Source organism: Vidua macroura, chromosome 16, assembly GCF_024509145.1.
Source record: "Vidua macroura isolate BioBank_ID:100142 chromosome 16, ASM2450914v1, whole genome shotgun sequence".
Lineage (NCBI taxonomy): Eukaryota > Metazoa > Chordata > Aves > Passeriformes > Viduidae > Vidua > Vidua macroura.
This window is the reverse complement of record NC_071586.1, coordinates 15,260,053-15,279,764: the sequence shown is the minus strand read 5'-3', so window position 1 is coordinate 15,279,764 and position 19,712 is coordinate 15,260,053. Positions and strand designations below refer to the sequence as shown.

General features: G+C 46.8%; 2 protein-coding genes across 3 annotated transcripts; one reads left to right on the top strand and one right to left on the bottom strand.

The window, feature by feature from the left end:
* Window positions 1-694: 694 nt before the first annotated feature.
* LOC128815143 (uncharacterized) lies at window positions 695-15,670 on the bottom strand. 2 transcript variants are annotated; one of them, XM_053991557.1, is made up of 20 exons: window positions 15,585-15,670; window positions 13,803-14,170; window positions 13,281-13,410; window positions 13,054-13,147; window positions 11,976-12,126; window positions 11,071-11,233; window positions 10,278-10,403; window positions 9,202-9,270; window positions 8,235-8,357; window positions 7,789-7,944; window positions 7,143-7,196; window positions 6,487-6,704; window positions 5,540-5,616; window positions 5,286-5,396; window positions 4,528-4,614; window positions 3,703-3,810; window positions 3,382-3,503; window positions 2,978-3,100; window positions 1,732-1,774; window positions 695-1,597 (listed from the first exon to the last, which is right to left on the bottom strand). In XM_053991557.1, exons 2-20 carry the CDS (start codon window positions 14,002-14,004, stop codon window positions 1,520-1,522), a joined length of 2,235 nt encoding a protein of 744 aa, XP_053847532.1. In that variant the 5' UTR covers window positions 14,005-14,170; window positions 15,585-15,670; the 3' UTR covers window positions 695-1,519. The 2 variants fall into 2 exon arrangements, with proteins under 2 accessions (XP_053847532.1, XP_053847533.1); XM_053991558.1 differs by lacking the exon at window positions 15,585-15,670 and adding an exon at window positions 15,406-15,480.
* On the top strand, window positions 14,516-19,488 carry LOC128815576 (uncharacterized). Its single transcript, XM_053992393.1, has 5 exons — window positions 14,516-14,566; window positions 15,538-15,791; window positions 16,619-16,870; window positions 18,221-18,438; window positions 19,457-19,488. The coding sequence occupies exons 1-5, from the start codon at window positions 14,516-14,518 to the stop codon at window positions 19,486-19,488; spliced, it is 807 nt and encodes a 268-aa protein (XP_053848368.1).
* Window positions 19,489-19,712: the final 224 nt, after the last annotated feature.

The following is a 19,712-nucleotide window of genomic DNA, read 5'->3' as shown; positions in this document are numbered from 1 at the left end:
TTCCCAGATTTTCTGTGCCAAGGGGGAGAAATCCAGGCTGGAAAGGGACACAAAGCACCTGCCCTAAATCTGTTCCCATTCCCTCTTTGGGGTTCTGGGATGGGGGGATTGGAGGAGGCTCAGCCTGGCCCAGTCCAACCCCAAGGCAAAAATTCAAACTTCAAAAAGAAACCCCAAAGTAAAAACCCGACACTCAAAGGAAAATCTCAACTCCACAAAAATCCCTAAGCCCCCAAAAATCCCTCAACTTCCTAAAAACCCCTAAACCCCCCCAAAACCCTCTCAAGTCCAAAAAAAAAAACCCACCCCCAACACCCTCTCAACAGCCTAAAAAAAACCAACCCCCCCAAAGTCCCTCAACTTCCTAAAAAAAACCATAAACCCCTCAAACCCCTCAGCTTCCTAGAAACCTCCCAAAAAAACTCCCAAAAAATCCAAAAATCCAATCCCTCAACAAAATAAACCCAAAGCAAAAAACCCAGAGGCAAAAAAACCCTCAAAGCCAAAAAAACCCAACCCTCCTAAAAAACAGGACCAAAATACCCAATTAAAAAAATACAAAAAACCCCAAAGAAACCAAAGCAAAAAAAAAAAAAAACCAAACAAAAACCCAAGCCCAAAACAAAATCTAACCCCAAAAATCCCACCCCAAACCAAGTAAACAACAAAAAAAAACCCACCCAAAATGTCAATGTAACAATGGAACTCAGGCAGTTTTAATGAACAAGGTGTCAAATTTCCATCCAGGTGCATTTTTTTTTGTAGGAAATTTGGGCTATCAAGAGCTGCAGAAGGCCCCAAACCCCTGGAAATGTGCAAAGTGCCCTTGGGCACACGTTGAGGTTTGTTTTCCTGCCTGCCCAAGCAGCACAGAGAGATCCCAAAGGGGCAGAGCCCAGCCCAGGCTCCAGAGCTCTTTCCCCTGCCCAGCACAGAGTGAACTCCAAATTCCCCCCAGAATTAGGATTTGGGAAATAAACCTTATTTTCAGCAGAAAATAACAGCCCAGCCTGAAAGCTGGATTATTTCCAAATCAAATCAGCTCCCCACTGCCCCACACTGGGGTTGTCTGAAGAAAATAAAGCTCAGTTTTATCTTCCAGCCTCTTGGTTTAGAATGAAACCCAAAATCAGAGCTGTGCAAACTGCACTTGACCCCAAACTGCTGCAGAGGGAGTTTTCAGCTCCCTGTTTTCCTGGTTTAAGCTTTTCCCTCTCAGCAGTTGCCTCTTCCAACAGGAGGAAAAATTCTTTGCTGCTTCCTGCTCCATCTGTGTTTCCCTGCTTTTGTCAGCTTCTGAAAACAACTCCGAGCTGCTGCCTCTTCCAACAATTCCTGAATATGTGGAACTGCAAGAAACTCCCCAAATGTTCTATTCTCACTCCAGAGCCAGTCCCAGTTGTTAGCTGACTCTTCCTGGAGGTGACAACCAAACCAAACCAAACCCAAGCAACTCTCCAGGAAGAGATTGCTTGGATGAAAAACCAACTGGAAAACATTCCTGAGGATTTGGTCCCAATTAGAGCTTCTCAAAAGCACTGACGAACTTGGAAACTTCCTGGTGAACTGTGGTGCCAAAGGGGAGCTGCCCCAACCCCTGGGAAGAGACAAAGCAAAATTAATCCCCTTCAGGAATGGTTTCTTAATACAAAAACCATTTCAATATTTAATTGGTAAGGGGTGTGATTGATCTGCATTGCTGCTAAATCCTGCAAATATTGGGATACTCACTGACTCGTGGAAAAAGGTGCAGAGCTGCTTTGCCCAGGGACATCTGAAAGAGAGAGAAATTCCCACTCATTCCCTCCCAGCTGGCCACAGGTGCAGCCACCCCTGCCTTTGCTTGACTCAAACACCTACAAAAATCCAACACTCACAGCTCCAAGCCAAGGGGATTCCAGATTTATGGGAGAATGATTGGGGGAACCCCAGGATTTGCAGGTGGTTCCAGGGCAGTCCCAGTGGGACAATGCCAGGATTTATTTCAGGTGGTTCCAGGGCAGTCCCAGTGGGACAATGCCAGGATTTATTTCAGGGGGCCCTGGGGCAGCCCCAGTGGGACAATCCCAGGATTTATTTCAGGGGGCCCTGGGGCAGCCCCAGTGGGACAATGCCAGAATTTCAGGTGGTTCCAGGGCAGTCCCAGTGGGACAATCCCAGGATTTACTTCAGGTGGCTCTGGGGCAATCCCAGTGGGACAATGCCAGGATTTATTTCAGGTGGCTCTGGGGCAGTCCCAGTGGGACAATGCCAGGATTTACTTCAGGTGGCTCTGGGGCAATCCCAGTGGGACAATCCCAGCATTTATTTCAGGGGGCTCTGGGGCAGTCCCAGTGGGACAATGCCAGGATTTATTTCAGGTGGTTCCAGGGCAGTCCCAGTGGGACAATGCCAGGATTTATTTCAGGTGGTTCCAGGGCAGTCCCAGTGGGACAATGCCAGGATTTATTTCAGGTGGTTCCAGGGCAGTCCCAGTGGGACAATGCCAGGATTTATTTCAGGGGGCTGGGGCAGTCCCAGTGGGACAATGCCAGAATTTCAGGTGGTTCCAGGGCAGTCCCAGTGGGACAATCCCAGGATTTACTTCAGGTGGCTCTGGGGCAATCCCAGTGGGACAATCCCAGGATTTACTTCAGGTGGCTCTGGGGCAATCCCAGTGGGACAATCCCAGGATTTGCAGGTGGTTCCAGGGCAGTCCCAGTGGGACAATGCCAGCATTTATTTCAGGGGGCTCTGGGGCAGTCCCAGTGGGACAATCCCAGGATTTCAGGTGGCTCTGGGCAGTCCCAGTGGGACAATGCCAGGATTTATTTCAGGTGGTTCCAGGGCAGTCCCAGTGGGACAATGCCAGGATTTATTTCAGGTGGTTCCAGGGCAGTCCCAGTGGGACAATGCCAGGATTTCAGGTGGCTCTGGGCAGTCCCAGTGGGACAATGCCAGGATTTCAGGGGGCTCTGGGCAGTCCCCAGTCACTCACAGGTGCAGGTTCTCTATGACCACGTTGAGGCTGAAGAGCCCCACAGATTGCATCCTCTTGTGTCTGCAGGTCAGGAACAGGCACAGGAACTCCCCCACGTACTGGGGACCAAGGTTCTGCCACCTGGACAACAAAACCACAAGGATTGAGGCACTGCAGGTTCACTCTGGCATCTGGGAGAAGGAGCCAATTCCCACAGGCAATGGAATCTCATCCAAACCCAAGGCAGGAGATTCTCCCAGCACTGCTGGAAGCCAAGGGGAGCAGGGGCCCCTTCTTTTCCAGCAACTGCTCCCCAGAACCATGATGAAGGAACTCCACTCCACCTGAGCATTCCCCAGATTTGCAGGCCAGGTTATCCCCCCTGCTGCATTCCCAGGCTCTGGGAGCAGGGCTGCACTCACACTCTCAGCATGGTGGCTTCCTCACGACTCAGGTCCCTCAAAAGCAGGTTGGCAGTGCCACACAGGATGTGCTCCTCACAGGAAAGCTGGTCCAGCAACAGCCTCAGAGCCCAGAAGTTCTTCTAAGAAGAGACAAAATATTATTTCACTTCAGTGCCAATCATTCCTTAAAATAATAATAATAAAAAAAAGAAAAAAAAATCAAAGCAAAGTCAAATTAAACATGGCTAAAACTTCCAGGATGGTGTTTTCATCATCACAGAGATTTTAAACATTATTTGCTTTCTTCTCTTAGAGCAGGAATCAGTTTCTAGGACTCACCCCAAAAGCCAGGACTATCTCTAAGAAGGAAGTCAAGTGGGGAAGGTCACAACAAAGCATCTGCTGCACTGCTTGCACTGCCAGGATGAGAGAAGCCTCGTGGTACAGCTACACAAGAGACAGCAACAAGGAAAGAAATGGATTGAACAGCTGCTTTCCCTTTATGTATCCACTCAAACCAGCACTGAGTTATTCCAGTTCAGCCAGAGAGCTTGGAGGGCACACAACAAATCCACAAGAACCTTATCAAGAGTTAAAACCAGGGGTTTTATTTCTGGTGCTCTCAAAGTGCTCACATAAAAGTGAAATCTCACACAGGAGCAGAAACAGAGAATTAAAGGGGAAAAAAATCCAGCTCAGGAGTCACATCTTTGGAGAATAAACTAAAATTTCCTCCAAGAAAGTAAAAAATAATGAGGCAGCTCCTTAGATGACTGCATTGAATATGCAATGTTTTTCCTGCCACCTTCAAACAAGTCCCACATACCTGAAACCCTTAATTGAAAAGAAATTTAGAACTTCTGGGCAATTCTGAGTTTTTGGGTCCTGTTGGAGCCAAACCCTGGGAGAAGTTAAGACACCATCAATTACTCCCAGCCCTCCTCCTTTATAAATCCATACATTTGGACAGGGATACAGATTTCTCCTGGCCTGAAGACGTAGAGCAGAAGAGACCCTCAGTTCTCTTCCTGCATATCTGCTCCAGATATCTGCTAATCTTTAAGCTGAACACCCCCAAAAAATCTTCCAGGCCCCTCTTAAAAGCTTTTAATAACCCAACATTTTTCAGTGCTGGGGATAAATTCTTTTGTTGTCATCACTCACCTGACCAGAGAAAATAGCAGATGGTAAAGAGACATTAACTCCAGACTTGAGATCCTCCAGGAAGTTGCCACTGGCTGCCAGCACGTTCTGCAAGGGGACAGTGAGGGACAAGCATGGCAGATCCTCCCCAAACAAACACCAAACCTGCCAGAAATGGGGTTTCATGTGCTTTGCAGTGACTCCTTCAGCATTTCTGCAGAGGATGGTGCCTGTTCCACATCACACTCAAGGGAAGTTGAGGCTCTGCAGCACCAACCAAACTCTATAAAAAACTCTTCTTTTTTGTAGGGCTGAGATGGAAAAATCACCTTGTGCCAAGCACCTCCCACTGCCCCAGGCTGCTCCAAGCCCTGTCCCAGCTGGCCTGGGGCACTGCCAGGGATCCAGGGGCAGCCACAGCTTCTCTGGGAATCTGTGCCAGGGCCTGCCCACCCTCCCAGCCAGGAATTCCTTCCCCATCTCCCACCTGACTCTGCCCCTGGCAGTGGGAAGCCATTCCCCCCTTTCTGATCTGATCCATCTCACCATGAACAGATCCAGAACCAGTGCCAGGCCTGAGCTGGGAGCAGGAGGAACCCATTTCCAGCTGCCTTTAACATTCCTGAATCCCCACATGCTGCAGAGCCACCCCTGGCACAGGAGCACTGGATGAGGCACTGGAAGTTAACTCTGGCATCTGGGAGAAGGAGCCAATTCCCACATCCAGTGGAATCTTGTCCAAACCCAAGCCAGGAGATTCTCCCAGCACTGTTTGGTACCTCTTGGAAGCCAAGGGGGGGCTCTCCCAGGGCTAAGGGAAGCAGGTGCCCCCTCTTTTCCAGCAAATCACTGCTCCCCAAAATTGTGATGAAGGAACTCCAACATTTGGCCTAAAAACCAACAGAACATTTGTGTTACAAAGTGAAATCTGTGCAGAGGGGTGAGTTATTCAGAGAAAAAAGGGGTCAGAGTAAATCCTTGCCCTCTCAAGGAGTGGGAAGAGGAGAGAAGAGGGAATTTTGGCCTCACTCACGTTCCTGTAGAGTGCCTTGCTGCTGTAGAGCAGTTTGAGTGCCTGCTTAATTAGCACAGTGTTCCTCAGGGGAGAGCCTGCAGGGATGGAAATGAAAAGAATCAAAGCCAGATCCTACACACCCCAAATAACTCCACAGCAGGAACACAACCAGGATATTCACTTGGTTACAGGCTTCTTTCTGCAGAGCCAGCAAGTGTTTACAGCTGTTTAACACAGGTTTGTTGGTGGAATAGATAAATATCAGCTAGAAACCACAGTTCTGGAAAGCTGCAAAGTCTGCACACAATCCAGCCTGAGACAGGTGATCCCAGAGAAGTGTTTGTTGTGGACATCACACCACACTGAGAGATCTCACACTTCCAAGGATTCTGCCAGTAGGGAACAATTCCCAAATAAATCTTTTGTGGCAGATGACACCCTGAGAAGTGACAAAGCCCAGGACAGATGAAGACAAATTATCAGAGGCTGAGCTCATGATTCTGAGGATGAAACACTGCCCATCAGGAGGTTTTCTCCTCAAGGTCATGGCTGAGACATAAAGCCAAGTCCCCCACTGGCAGTGGCAGTGCTGGGAGGCAATGAAGGCCTCTGGATTTTCTTGGAATAGTTTCTCTTGCTTTGCTTTCAGCTGACAAAATGAGTGCTTTGAACAAAGTGAAGTGAATAAATGCATGCTCCAGTACAAAGTCATCCTGCCTGCCTGCTGTTTTCATGGTTTGGCTTGGAAAGAACCTCAAAGCCCACCCAGCTCCAACCCAACACCTCCCACTATCCCAGGCTGTCCCAAGCCCTGTCCAACCTGGCCTGGGACACTTCCAGGGATGCAGGGGCCTCCCCACCCTCACCCAATTCTCAGCTGGGCTCAGGGTGTCACTCCTTTGACTGCCAGTGAAGAGCTGGAATGAAATTCTCAGTGAAGGAAGGAAGGAAGGAATGACACTTGCCAGCTGTAACCCAGGGCTCTGTCTCCAGCATGTCATTCCCAGAGGGAACACAGCCTGTCCTGAAGATCTTGAGGTAGACCTTGAACTGGCAGGGAGTGATCCTGCAGGCAGAGCAGCAGGCCAGGCTGTTCACAGGGAACAGCAGGGAATGGGCAGCATCCAGGAAATTCCCAGTTTTGCACAGGTAGAATGGGATCAGATCCCGAAGGTCTCGGAGCCTGGGAAGGGGAAATGAAGGTTTGGGTTTCATTAGGATGAGTTTTTATAGGATTTGTGGAGAGATCTGATTGTGCTTGATCATTACAGAGGGGAGGAAAGAGAGGGGATAAGGAAAGGGAGGAAAAAGAAGGGGAAAAGAAAAGGGAGGAAAAAGAAGGGGAAAAGGGAGGAAAAAGAAGGGGGAAAGGAAAGGGAGGAAAAAGAAGGGGGAAAGGAAAGGGAGGAAAAAGAAGGGGGAAAGGAAAGGGAGGAAAAAGAAAGGGAAAAGGGGAAAAGAGAGGGGAAAAGGAAAGGGAGGAAAAAGAAAGGGGAAAGGAAAGGGAGGAAAAAGAAAGGGGAAAGGAAAGGGAGGAAAAAGAAAGGGAAAAGGGGGAAAGAGAGGGGAAAAGGAAAGGGAGGAAAAAGAAGAAGGGAAAAGAAAGGGAAAAGCCATTTACCTTTGGTTTTCATTGCACTTCACAGCTCTCAGGTACCGAACAACTTCCTTATACCTGGGGAGAAAAACAGAAGAGGAGAAGGAAGGGGAAGTAAGTGCAAAACTCTGCACAGAGCAAACATTTCCTACAATGAAAGAAGCAAACCAGGAGAGCTTCCCACACAAGAGACATTGCACAGCAGGACAGAAATACAGCTGGAAATAAATTCCTAGAGGTTATTCCCAGATTATCTCAGCTCTGGCAAAATAAAAGGTGAATTCTTTAAGTGGACTGGATTCTTTGGAATATTGGATTTTCTGGAGCACAACCCTCTGAAGACCCAGAACAGACTCTCCTGGCTGCCTTCCACTTGCCAGCCTTTGATGAAGAGGAATTGCTTTGAAAATCAACCTGTAAAACCTGCAGAGTTCATGGAGAGACAGAAATGAGCCACTCCAGCAATCTTTTTTTGGTCCTGAGGCATTCAAAGGGCTTTGAGAAACTTTAAAAAGCTCCTGGCCTTGTTGAGAAGCAAAAAAAAAAAAATAATTAAAAAAACAAAAAAGTTTGTTTTGTGTTTCCCCATTACACCAAAGTAAAGAGGTTTGGAGCAGTCAAAATATAAGAATTGAGTTGTCAAAGTGAAAAAAAGTCAAACCAATCTCACTTTTTTTTCTCCAGCAGTTTCTCCACTCGAGCCTCCACAACAGGGAGTGCTTCCCACAGGTACATTTTCCTTCCTTTCTGTCTCCTCTGCCCAGTGATGTTCTGGCCTTTTAAAACTGTGGTCAGTGACATGTGGTCCCAGGGCAAAACATTCAAGCTGGAAGGATAAAAAGAAAGTAATTTTTAACTGTGTTTTGTTGCACACTAATTAGCTCCTTTAAGGATTATGAAGTTTGATGAATAAAACATTTTGGGGTTTAGAGCTCAGTTCTGGGGGAAAGGAAATAAATTTAGGGAGAACAGCTCAGCCATGGCATCAAACAACAAACAGGGAAAGCAGCAAACACTGAAATATTCCTCTAAAATGCTCCCATTTTTGTTATTATCAGGGAAAGAACATTCCACAGGCAGCTGGATCCAAACATACTCAGAGGCCCAAGAACTCACCTGTTTGAGAAGGCATAGCAGTGGCAGGGAAGGGAGATGGACTGGAAAAAGTCAACAAACTTTTCATACAGAATTTTTGGGAAGTCACACAACACCAGCATCCTCTGAAGTCGGGTTGTGATCCTGTGATTTGAAAAGAAAAATAATTCAAAAAGGGTATTTTAAAATGAGGCGAGTTACTAATGAGTTGTCTTTTTTAATCATATGGGAAACTGCACAAGTTTGGAGGTTTTTTGTTTGTTTGTTTGGATCTGTATTTGAATTTTTGGTTTAAGTTTTGTAGTGAGTCATGAAATTATTATTGTGCTGTTATTTTTAAAACCAAGGTTCTGTGGGGTTTAAGCTTTAAAACAAAGATCTCCAAGGAATGTGTACAGCAAACACTTCAAACTGTGCTGGGCCTGAGCTCCTGCACCTTCCCTGCTACTGGAACCATTTCTGTATTAATTGATAAGTGGAGATAAAAAAAGAAGACTTTACTCTTTAAAATGTTGGCAGGGAGGTAAAGACAAACTCTTCCCTTTTTTGTTCCAAGTAAGAAATTAAAAAAAAAATCAAGAATAGCAATTTAAAATAAGAACTGCTGAAGGATTTAGGTTGTACCTGTCATTAGTTCCAGAGAAGGTGAGAATATAGAACTGGGTTGGAAAGAATTGAATTCTTCACTCATCAACCTTCTGTGGCAGGTGAATTTGGGGGGAAAGGTGAAGGACAGAGCTAAAATGGGAAGTGAATTAAGCCAAGGGAGCTGGGTGTCCTCATTCTCCACCTCTGGGGAGCTTTTCCATGCTCCACCCCAGGGGAATCCTGCCAGGCTGCTGCTGTCACCTCTCCCAGCCACCGTTTACTCCTTGGTGTAACACCCACAACCTGCCCTCGCCTCCCACGTGCCTCTGAACAGAGGATCTGTCACCTGAAATGCATTTTAAAGCCAAGCAGAAAGTCTGCAGCCAGCAAGGAAACCAACCTCTGGAACAGAAATGGGACAGCAATCCTTAGGGAAGCAGTGTGGCCAAGGTTCTGACAGCTCCTAAGCCTGGAAAAAACCAGCACTAATTAATGCCTGGCTCCCTTTCCTGCCTTTTCCCCTTCTCTGTACTCAACTGTTGAATAAAACACTTTTTAAAGAAAAATCTTGGAAGCTGGCATGCTGAAAAAAAATTCCTGCAAAGACTGAAACAAGTGCTGAAGTGCAAAGCACAGTGCAAAATTCCCAGATAACAAATGCAGCCTGCTCCTTGCAAACCTGGATCATTCCTCAGCAGGAACTGCAGGGGAGCTGCTGTTTCCAACCAATCCATACACCATTCCCTTCTCTTTTACCAAAACCCCTGCATTTAAACCCCAAAATGTTCAGGTTTCACAAAGCCCCTTGTGCTGTTGTAAAGTGTTTTGCTGAGTTGCTAAGTGTAACTTCCAAGTTCTAAGTTAGGTTAAATGCTGTTAAAGTGTTACTCCCCTTAAATCGTTAAGGTTAAGTTTTAAGCTAAGCTTAAGTTAGGTGTTAAGTCCGTTTCTTTGTTGAATTGTTAAGCTTAAGGTATAATTTAAAGTACTGTTAAGTGGGAGTGCTGTTAAGCTTTTAAGGCCGAGCTCCTTTTAATCTTTGCTGTTCCCTTTGTCCCACGCTGCCCTCGGTGGTTCTCGGTTCGTTTCCTTTTCTGAATGCCTGGATTATGCTCGGTTTTGTTGTTGCTTGTTTTCCTTTGTTGTGCCTAAGCTCTCCTGTAAGCAGTGGAACAAATCTTGCCAACCAACTTGGTTGTTTAATATTAAATCTGGCTTTCCCTTAGCGGGGATTTTAAAAAGTCATCTCAAACTCTCATTCCTGCTTAACTTTTCCCTCTCACATCCAACCTCTCCTTTCCCCTCAGATCCCACTTCTCCCTCTGTGTGTTCATCTTCCTCTTGCTGCAGCCCAGGCCGGGATTTTTACTCGTTCCTCACCCCTAATAAAAAAAAAAACCCGGGATTCTCTCACTAATTCCCCTCCCCTGGAGGAAAGAAGGAAGATCCCCCTCTCTCCGTGGGTCAGGTACTTACAGAGCAGGGTCTTTGTGCAGGGCAATCTGTTTAGCTGCTCCCAGCAGCATGACAGCAGCAGCTTTGGGGCTTTCTTGTTCTGCCCGATTTAAAAATCTTGTTACGAGCTCGAAAACATCAGAATACCTGAGAAAGTCAAGTGGCTTGTAAGATCAAGGGTCTGCAACAACGGACTTCCTAATCAAGTAGTAATTGTGGCCATCCCAGAGCTTGAGAGCAATCAGGATCTTTCAGAGGATCTCCAGCACCCTGAGGAGGTGCTGGCACAACCAGTACTTTGGGTATTTTGAAGGTTTATTATACCAGTGAAAAGGTGAAACTCATTCTAAGAAAGAAATTAGTAAAAAATCCCAGAATCCCAGAATGGTTTGGGTTGGAAGGAACCCTAAATTCCAACCCCAACACCTTCCACTGTCCCAGGCTGCTCCAAGCCCCATCCAACCTGGCCTTGGGCACTGCCAGGGATCCAGGGGCAGCCACAGCTCCTCTGGGAATCTGTGCCAGGGAAGGATTCCTTCCCAATATCCCACCTAAAGCCACCCCAAAGCCCCGGCCTTAGGTTCCCACTTTCCCAGGTTATAATAATCAGAGATCATCAGGTGTCCTGCACAGCTCAGGAGATTTAAAGACACATTTAGGAGGGATTTTAAACTACAGCCAAATGCAATTTTATCTTGCTGACCATACAAGTTCTCTCCACTCTATTTTTGCTGTCTCAGGTGCCACAATTCTGATTATAAATCATAAAATAAATCAAAGTTGCCCGGACAAACCCAAATCTGTTGTCACTTACTTGTACACCACCTCGAAGTTCTGTGAGCTGCAGACATTGCACTGCCCTGGGGGCAATTTTGGCTTGCAGCAGCATTCATGTCCTGGGGGCCACACCCTTTCTCCTGTCAGGTATTTGTTATAGGCTACAGAAAGATCCCTGATGAATTTTTCTAGGAGATCTCCTGAGAGACAAGACAAAAAAAAAAAAAAAAAAAAAAAAAGCACAAAGAGTTTTGCATGTTTTTTTCAAAAATCAAAAGAGAAAGTTCCCCATGTGAAATTATTTAGGAAAAAAAAAGTTGCCCATGTGCAATTATTTAGGAAATTGTTTGCATCCAGTTTTATTGGTCAGGAAAACTTTGTTGCTGGAAGAGAGAAAATTCAGGTGGGATATTGGGAAGGAATTGTACCCTGGGAGGGTGGGCAGGCCCTGGCACAGGGTGCCCAGAGAAGTTGTGGCTGCCCTGGAAGTGTCCAAGGCCGGGATGGATGGGGCTTGGAGCACCCTGGGAGAGTGGGAGGTGTCCCTGCCCAAGGAAAGGGGCTGGAATGAGATGACCCCAAACCATTCTATGATTCTCCCAGATGGAGAAAGGCAGGAATCTGCACCTGCAAACCCATCCCTGGTCCAAGCATGGAGAAAGCAAGCAGGCACAGCAATTTACTCCTTAAAAACTCCCCAAGGATTGGAGTGGAGCAGCCAAGCTGTTCCCCAGGACAGGACACCCCAGGTCCCTGGGGACAGAACACCCAGGACAGGGCCTGAGCAGCCCCAGATCTTTGGGGACAGAACACCCAGGACAGGGCCTGAGCAGCCCCAGGTCTTACCCAGGACAGGGCCTGAGCAGCCCCAGGTCCCTGAGGGGACAGAGCACCCAGGACAGGGCCTGAGCAGCCCCAGGTCCCTGGGGACAGAGCACCCACCCCCACGCCGCAGCTCTGTGTCCAGCTCCAGCAGCTCCAGGTTGAAGGTGGCCAGGATCCCAGCCAGGGCAAAGTTCCTCTGTGCCTTCCAGAAGTTGCTTTTGTTGTGGGCATTGCAGTGGCACAGGGAAGGGGTTGTCCAGAGCTGACACTGTGTCAGAAAATACAAAAAAAAAGGGAGAGGTTGATGGATTTTTGTGTTTCCCCTCAGCATTGAGTGAGGGGTTGTAATTCCTTTTATCCTCCTTGCACCTGAGTAAATATTTTAAAATAGACAAGCAATAATTTGATATGATGGCAACCATTTCAAAAGAGCCTCTCACTGATTACCTGTCACTGCTGAGCCCTTCAGAGACCCTCAGGGCTCCCCACTGGAAATTGGGAACAGAGCCCTGTCTTTGCAGGTTCACCACAACTTTGCCCACAGCTCAAAGTCTTCTGAAATTCACAAAAGGTCCAAGCAAATAAACCACCCTCACACAATCCCCTCCACTCCTAACTCCAGTGGGGACAGTCTAGAAAGCTGACATTTCTCTAATTCATTTAAAAAATGTCTGATTTAGCAATCTGATTTTATGAAATGCACTGTGTGCCCAAAGCAAACAGGACATATAAATAAATGTGTGTTTACTCCAACAGCTGCCTGGACTAGAAATAAACCCCAACAGAACAACATTTAAGTAGTTACGAGGAACTGTTAATCAAATTTCCTGTATTATTCTCTTAGAGCCCCAAACTCTTTCCTGGGAGGGTAGAATTGCTGACTCCTCATCTATCCTGTTTCTTTGCCAGCTTTAATACAGGTACCTTGTTATTGTGCACTGCTTTATGTAACCTTTGTTTTATCCTGTGCAATAAATAACTGCTAAAAGCCCTTTCTCTGCTCCCTCCTGTCTATTCAATAAATAACTAATTTGATATTAGATCTGACCTAAAGAACTCCTGAGCCAGAGTGCTAAATTTAGGCACAGTCACCTGAGCAGAGCTGCTGCCAAAAATCTGAGCCTAAGGCAGGGCTTGGCTAAAGCTCTCATTTGAGCCACAGTTTTGTCTCCTGCAAGCTGTGCCCTGCCCTTACCTCAGCAGCCAGTTTGTCACAGATGTAGCAGTAGCACTGGTCACAAATATCTGCATTTTTCCCCAGGGGGAAGCAAGTATCACTCTCTCTCCTCCTGCAAGGTTGAAAACCAGAAGGTTAATGAGGAAAAATCACACCCTTACCCAGCTCTGCTGCTGCCTGCAGCTGTTACAAAGGTAAATGTGGAAAATGGGAGCCCAAAGGGGATTGCCCAGCCCTGGACATACTCAAAGGGGTGCGTGGTGCAGTCGTGTCTGGCGTGGGGCATCACATTGGCTTGTTTACAGTAGGTGACCACTAAATCCCCCTCCTCATCCACCAGTTCTTCTGATTTCTTCTCTTCCAGGGGAGACTTCTCTGCAGGAAAGAGAGCACGAGGTGCAAATCAGTGTGAAGGCAGCTACAAAGTCCTTAGAAATTACTGACATTTACTTTTTGAACACTTTAAAGCACATTTTTTTGGGGGGGATCTCACAGAATGGCACACAAAACTTCCATGAACTATCAGAGCAAATCGAAAAGGACCCAGCTGACATTGAAAAGGCCCAGTCTGAGCCAAATTTGAAGTATTTGAAAACTACACAGCAGCATCCTTTGGAGTAGTGATATCCCAACAAATTGGGGATTTCCTCCTGGCTTTATTCACTTGTGCAGCATAAGGACAGATTTCAAGCATAACAGAGAATTAATTCAGTTTATTCCCCAAATCTTGCAGGGAACTCCAGCAGCAGCGAGGGAACAGCTCTTACCCTGTGGCTCTACAAACAGGACAGAACTCCCTTGGGTGCTTCCCCCTCCATCATCATCATCTGGGCATTGCACTTCATCATCATCATCATCATCGCTGATCAGGATTATGTTCCCCTCCTTCTCCTTTTCTGATGGCCACATGGCCACCAACTTCCAAATTGGAACCATCTGGCAGCCACCAGGGTAACACTGACTGTCCATTTGTACTTTTAAGGTGTTTTCTTCAACAAGGGAAGAAAAAGACTCCTCTGAGACCCAAATTCTTCTTCTCTGCTGGGTAAATTACACTAGAGACAGAGATGCTTCATCCTCAGTGCACTCAGCACCTCAAAACCCACTGGAGCTTCCATCCAGAGCTCAGAGAACCCTGAAAATAAGGAGAGGGAAAAAGAAGAAAAAAACTTTAAATTATGAGATGAGCTGTTCTTCTGGTGGGTTTGGTGGGACTGGCTGTGGAATGAGGACAAGGGGAATGAGTTCCCAGCGACAGGGAAGGGTTAGAGGGGATTTTGGGATAAATCCTTTCCTGGGAGGGTGGGGAGGCTCTGGGACAGGTTCCCAGAGAAGCTGTGGCTGCTCCTGGATCCCTGGAAGTGTCCAGGGCCAGGCTGGATGTGCCTTGGAGCATCCTGATCTAATGGAAGGTGACCCTGCCCATGGCAAATGGTGGGACTGGATTGCTGGAAATGATGCAACATTAAATTAGGGACCAATGAAAGGGAATTGCTTTGGGTTTTGCTTGTATGAATCTGCAAGGTATCCAGTAAAAAGCCATCTGTATAGGGAGTATTTTCTGTGGCACATCCTGGCCAGAACAAAGTAAAGCCTGGCTCTCTATCACTATGTAGTGCTGGAGGGGTTTTTTTATCCTTCCCAAATTCTGCTGACAGGATGAGCTTTAAAGTTCCTCCCGTCCCAAACCCTTCCAGAATTCCACGACAACAACTCCTGTTAACAACAGCTCAGCTGTCCCTTAAACCTGCCACATCAGAAACAGCACAACAACAACAACAACCCTACTCCCTCTCCCTTTCCCCAAACTCCAAAATCTCCTTCCTAAACCCCAACATCCCCCACCTCACCCCATTCCCAAATTCCAACACTCCCCATCTCAACTCCTTCCCAAACATCCCCCACCTCACCCCATTCCCAAATTCCAATATTCCCCATCTAACCCCCTTCCCAAACCCCAACATCCCCCACCTCACCCCATTCCCAAATTCCAACACTCCCCATCTCAACTCCTTCCCAAACATCCCCCATCTCAACCCATTCCCAAATTCCAATATTCCCCATCTCACCCCCTTCCCAAACTCCAACATCCCCCATCTCACCCCCTTCCCAAACATCCTCCACCTCACCCCATTCCCAAACCCCAACATCTCCCACCTCACCCCCTTCCCAAATTCCAATATTCCCCACCTCACCCCATTCCCAAATTCCAGTATTCCCCACCTAAGCCCCTTCCCAAACCCCAGCATCCTCCATCTCAGCCCTCCCCACAACACCAAGTGGGGAGGGTGTTACAGCACCGGGGAGGGAAAATCTCAGCGCTGATCCCGGGGGAATTTTTTTCACTACCAAGAATCAGTTAAAGCAAACCTAGGAAGGATTTTAACTGAAGCAGAACTTGCCCACGGCAGGGATGGTTTTTAACGTCCCTTCCTTTCATGCCCCGCTCCTTTCCCCTCCCTCCGACACCCCCAACGCCTCACCCGCCCCTCGCCCCCACAGCCCCAACCGCCTCCTCCCAACGGCCGCAAACGCACCCCGCGACCAACCTCCAGTGGAGCAGCTCGCGCTGCCCGCTCAGCCCTTCCAGCCGTGCCGCTCTCCCCGGGATTCCCGGCGTTTTCCCGGCGTTTTCCCGGGATTCACGGCGTTTGTTTTCCCGCTTCCCGCCGCCCGCCACTCTTTGAAGGCCGCGAGCGCTTCCGGGCCGGGCCGCGCGCGCCGCTTCCGCCCTCAGCGCGGCGCCGCCATCTTCGGTGAGGGCACGGGCTGGGGGCTAAATAAATAAAAACACTTTCGGTAAAATAAAAATAATAATAAAAAAAAAAAATAAAACCCTTTCAGTTAAAAAAAAAAAAAAAGGGTTAAACCAACGCTTTAATCTCCGCAAAATCGGCACCCGCGCAGCGTCCTGCGGGCGGTGCCTCCGGTGTCTCCGTCGTGCTGGTCCCTGCTGTGAAAAATGCGTGTTTTATGATTGGCTTTTCGCAAATGTTACAAATGAGTATTATGTGTGTGTAATGTTGGAAAGTTATGCTCTATTAACATTTTAATAATAGAGTCAACGTAGTTTTGTAATTAAAATTAAGGTTTAGTAGTTGAAATAGAAACTATGTGTGTGAGAGAAGATAATCAAGAAATTCTTCGTACAGAGATAGCAATTACAGAAACCCCTGAATTTTCCAGAGGAGAGGAATTTATGGCTTTCCCTATCAACAGAAACGAACTTCTTCAAGCCTGACTTAGACTCGAAGGCGCCTGGGGATTAACAGAAACTTTTTGACAAGTACCAGACGAATTTCTTGTTTTAAATAAAATATATGCATAATTATTTAGTGTTTTGTATATGCAACAGGTTACCCCTCTTAAGGGGTAAATTCTCTTTTAACGGTGTCCTTTTTCCTGGCTCATTTTTGTCCAGAAAGAGGTACCCAGCCCGGGCTGTAACTCTTTGCTGTTATTGTCTCATTAACTGTCCTAACTCTAATTGTCTAACCTTTATTACTATACATGCATTATTATTTTTATAACCATTTTCTTTTTATTAAACTTTTATAATTTTTTTTTTTTTTTTTGAAACAAGGGATTGGCGTTTTTCACACCGCACACCCCGCGGGAAGTGCCGCTGGGACAGGCCAGCGTCCACCGAGAGACAGAGGAGTCCTGCAAAAATCAGCTTTATTCGGACCACGGCGACAGAGCCATACCTCTGTGGGGTCTCTCTGACAGAGCCATACCTCTGTGGGGTCTCTGGGGAGTTTTTTTTTTTGAAGGCACAGCCTCCTTTTATCCGCATTTCCCTCCTCTTTTACCCCTTGGCCGAGGCAGTAGGGAGGTACGCTCTCAAATACTACATATTCCCCATTTAACATGTGTCCTCCCCCATCACGCCTTGCATGACCATTAAGATTCGATTTAAACCGAACCTGGATGAAGTTCTTACTCACAGATCTATGAAAGCTGCATGTTTTTCCCTGATTCTACTTAACCAACGAATCTGCTCGGTTTGAGGTTCTTCAACCCCCACACCATTCCTCCAGACCTTTATTGGTTCTTTCAAATGTAGTCGTTACAAAAAACATTAACACCCATTTCTCCTGCAGTTACTTAGACCCCCACACCCTTTCTACCAGTGACTAATTAATTTGTTTCACAATTAGCTGCCACATTAAGACAAATTAGTCAGCTAATTACCAAGACTCCCCCACACCCATTCTGCCAGGACCTGATTCGTTCTTAGAGCTAATTAGTTACATTTTTCATTAGTGAAGACCCCCCCCACACCACACTCTGCACTGGGGTTGGCCCCACCTCGAATATTTTGAGCAGTTTTGGTCACCAAAATGTAAAATACTGAACTGTGGGAGAGTATCCGAAGGAGGAGCAGCTGAGGGAATTTGGTCTGTTCAAGGGATTGGGATTAGACCGTCTTGAAGGTGCCCCCAAACCATTCCAGAATTCCATGATAATCACAATAATTCTGTGATAATCACAATAATTCACGAGATGGTCTTGAAGGTAATTCCAAACCCCAACCATTCCAGAATTCCATGATAATCACAATAATTCAGATAATCACAATAATTCACTAGACGGTCTTGAAGGTGCCTCCAAACCCCAAACCATTCCAGAATTCCATGATAATCACAATAATTCCGTGATAATCACAATAATTCACTAGACGGTCTTGAAGGTGCCTCCAAACCCCAAACCATTCCAGAATTCCATGATAATCACAATAATTCCACGATAATCACAATAATTCCATGATAATCACAATAATTAATGGGATGGTCTTGAAAGGTAATTCCAAACCCCAACCATCCCAGAATTCCATAATAATCACAAGAACTCTGTGATAATCACCATAATTCACGAGACAGTCTTGAAGGTGCCTCCCAACCCCAACCATCCCAGAATTCCATGATAATCACAATAATTCAGATAATCACAATAATTCAGATAATCACAATCATCCATGATAATCACAATAATCCAGGCCCTTACTCCAGTTACAGCAGGAGCACCCAGCACAGGAGAGAGGAGCCCCATTGCAGGTTCCTCGCCAGGGAAATGTGATTTTTTGGGGGTGGTTCTGTGCGGGACCGGATGATCCCCGTGGGGTCCCTTCCAGCTCGGGATATTTACTCCCTGATTCTGTGATTCTGAGTTGTTCCCCTCTCAGCTCTGCTGGACCTGCCCACCCCGTGCCTCAGCTGCTGGAGGAGGAGATGCTCACCCCAATCGCCACCTTCTGTCGCGACATCAGCGAGGAAAAGCCGCATCCAGCAGCTGAGGCTTCCCCCAGTAACACTAGATGGTACCAGAGCTCCACACAGGCTCAGCCAAGACTCGACCTCAAAAAAAAAAAAAAAGGAATTCTGAACCAGGGAGAGCTGCGATGTCTTGATGTGCTGCTGGCACAGAGAATCGAGTTTTTGAAGGGGGAAAAGCCGCCGGGACCTGTGAATAAAATAAAGATATTTTTCTGGTGTTCAGGGCTACAAGCGCAATGTGTTTGTGGTTAAAGTTGTTCAGCAGAGTGATGGTGTTACAGCACCTGGGAGGGAAAGTTTGAGGACAGATTCTGAGGGAGTTTTTCACTAATAGGAATCAGTTAAAGAAAATCTAGGAAGGATTTTAACTTAAGCAACCCCATGGCAGGGGGTTGAAACTGGATGGTCTTTAAAGTCCCTTCCAACCCAAACCATTCTGGAATTCTATTCCATGGTTACATGTTAAAAATGAAGTTCCCTGATACCTTTAATTCTTATCCTTAATATTAGGAACCACTTAAACAGCACTCAGAATACGATCACCTTTTCCTTCAAGCAACTGCACACCCTGCCTGAAATATTCATGCATTAAAACAAAAAACCAAAAACCCCTCTTCCTGCAAATGAATATTTATTCCATGAATAATCTTTAATGTCTTCGTGGCTTTCAACACATTTGGGCAAAATGTTTCAAGTTTCTCTGCTTACAATGACAAAATCTAAACCTGACACCTAAAGAGGTGGCCTGATTTCAGCTCTGTGGGGCATTTTCTAGAGACATAATTTCCTCCCTCTTGCTGCCTCCTTAGCACTACACGGTTTTAGCAACCTTGAGTAACTCAACAGGGCCATTTGGGGGATGAAATGAAGTATGGAGATAGCAGGGAGAAATAACAACAGCAGAGCTGGCCCTTGGCCAGAAGACTTTTCTCTAAAACTCTGCTCTCATGCAGAAATTCCTGATTCTCTGCCCGTGGCAGGGGGTTGGGACTGGATGAGTTTTAAGGTCCCTTCCAACCCAAACCATCCTGTGATTCCATGATTTTTGTGAAGTCCTGGGAGATGATCTTATGGCTAAATATGGTCAGGACTTGAGTGCTGTGCCTTGTCCAAGACACAGTGACATCGGTGGTTCCTCTTTCCAGATGAAGAGTTGGCGGCGGCGGCTTATTTTTAGTGGTGTGGGTGTAAAATATTGAATTTCACATCGCCTGAGCTCGGTCTGCTCTGCCCTGGTGGGTTTTGTGCCCAGACCCAGCCAAGCTCGAAGTCTGGGACTGACATCATGGAATCAGAGCATCCTGGAAGGGACCTTAAAGCTCATCCAGTTCCAATCCCAGCACCTTGCACTGTCCCAGGTTGCTCCAAGCCCTGTCCAGCCTGGCCTTGGACACTGCCAGG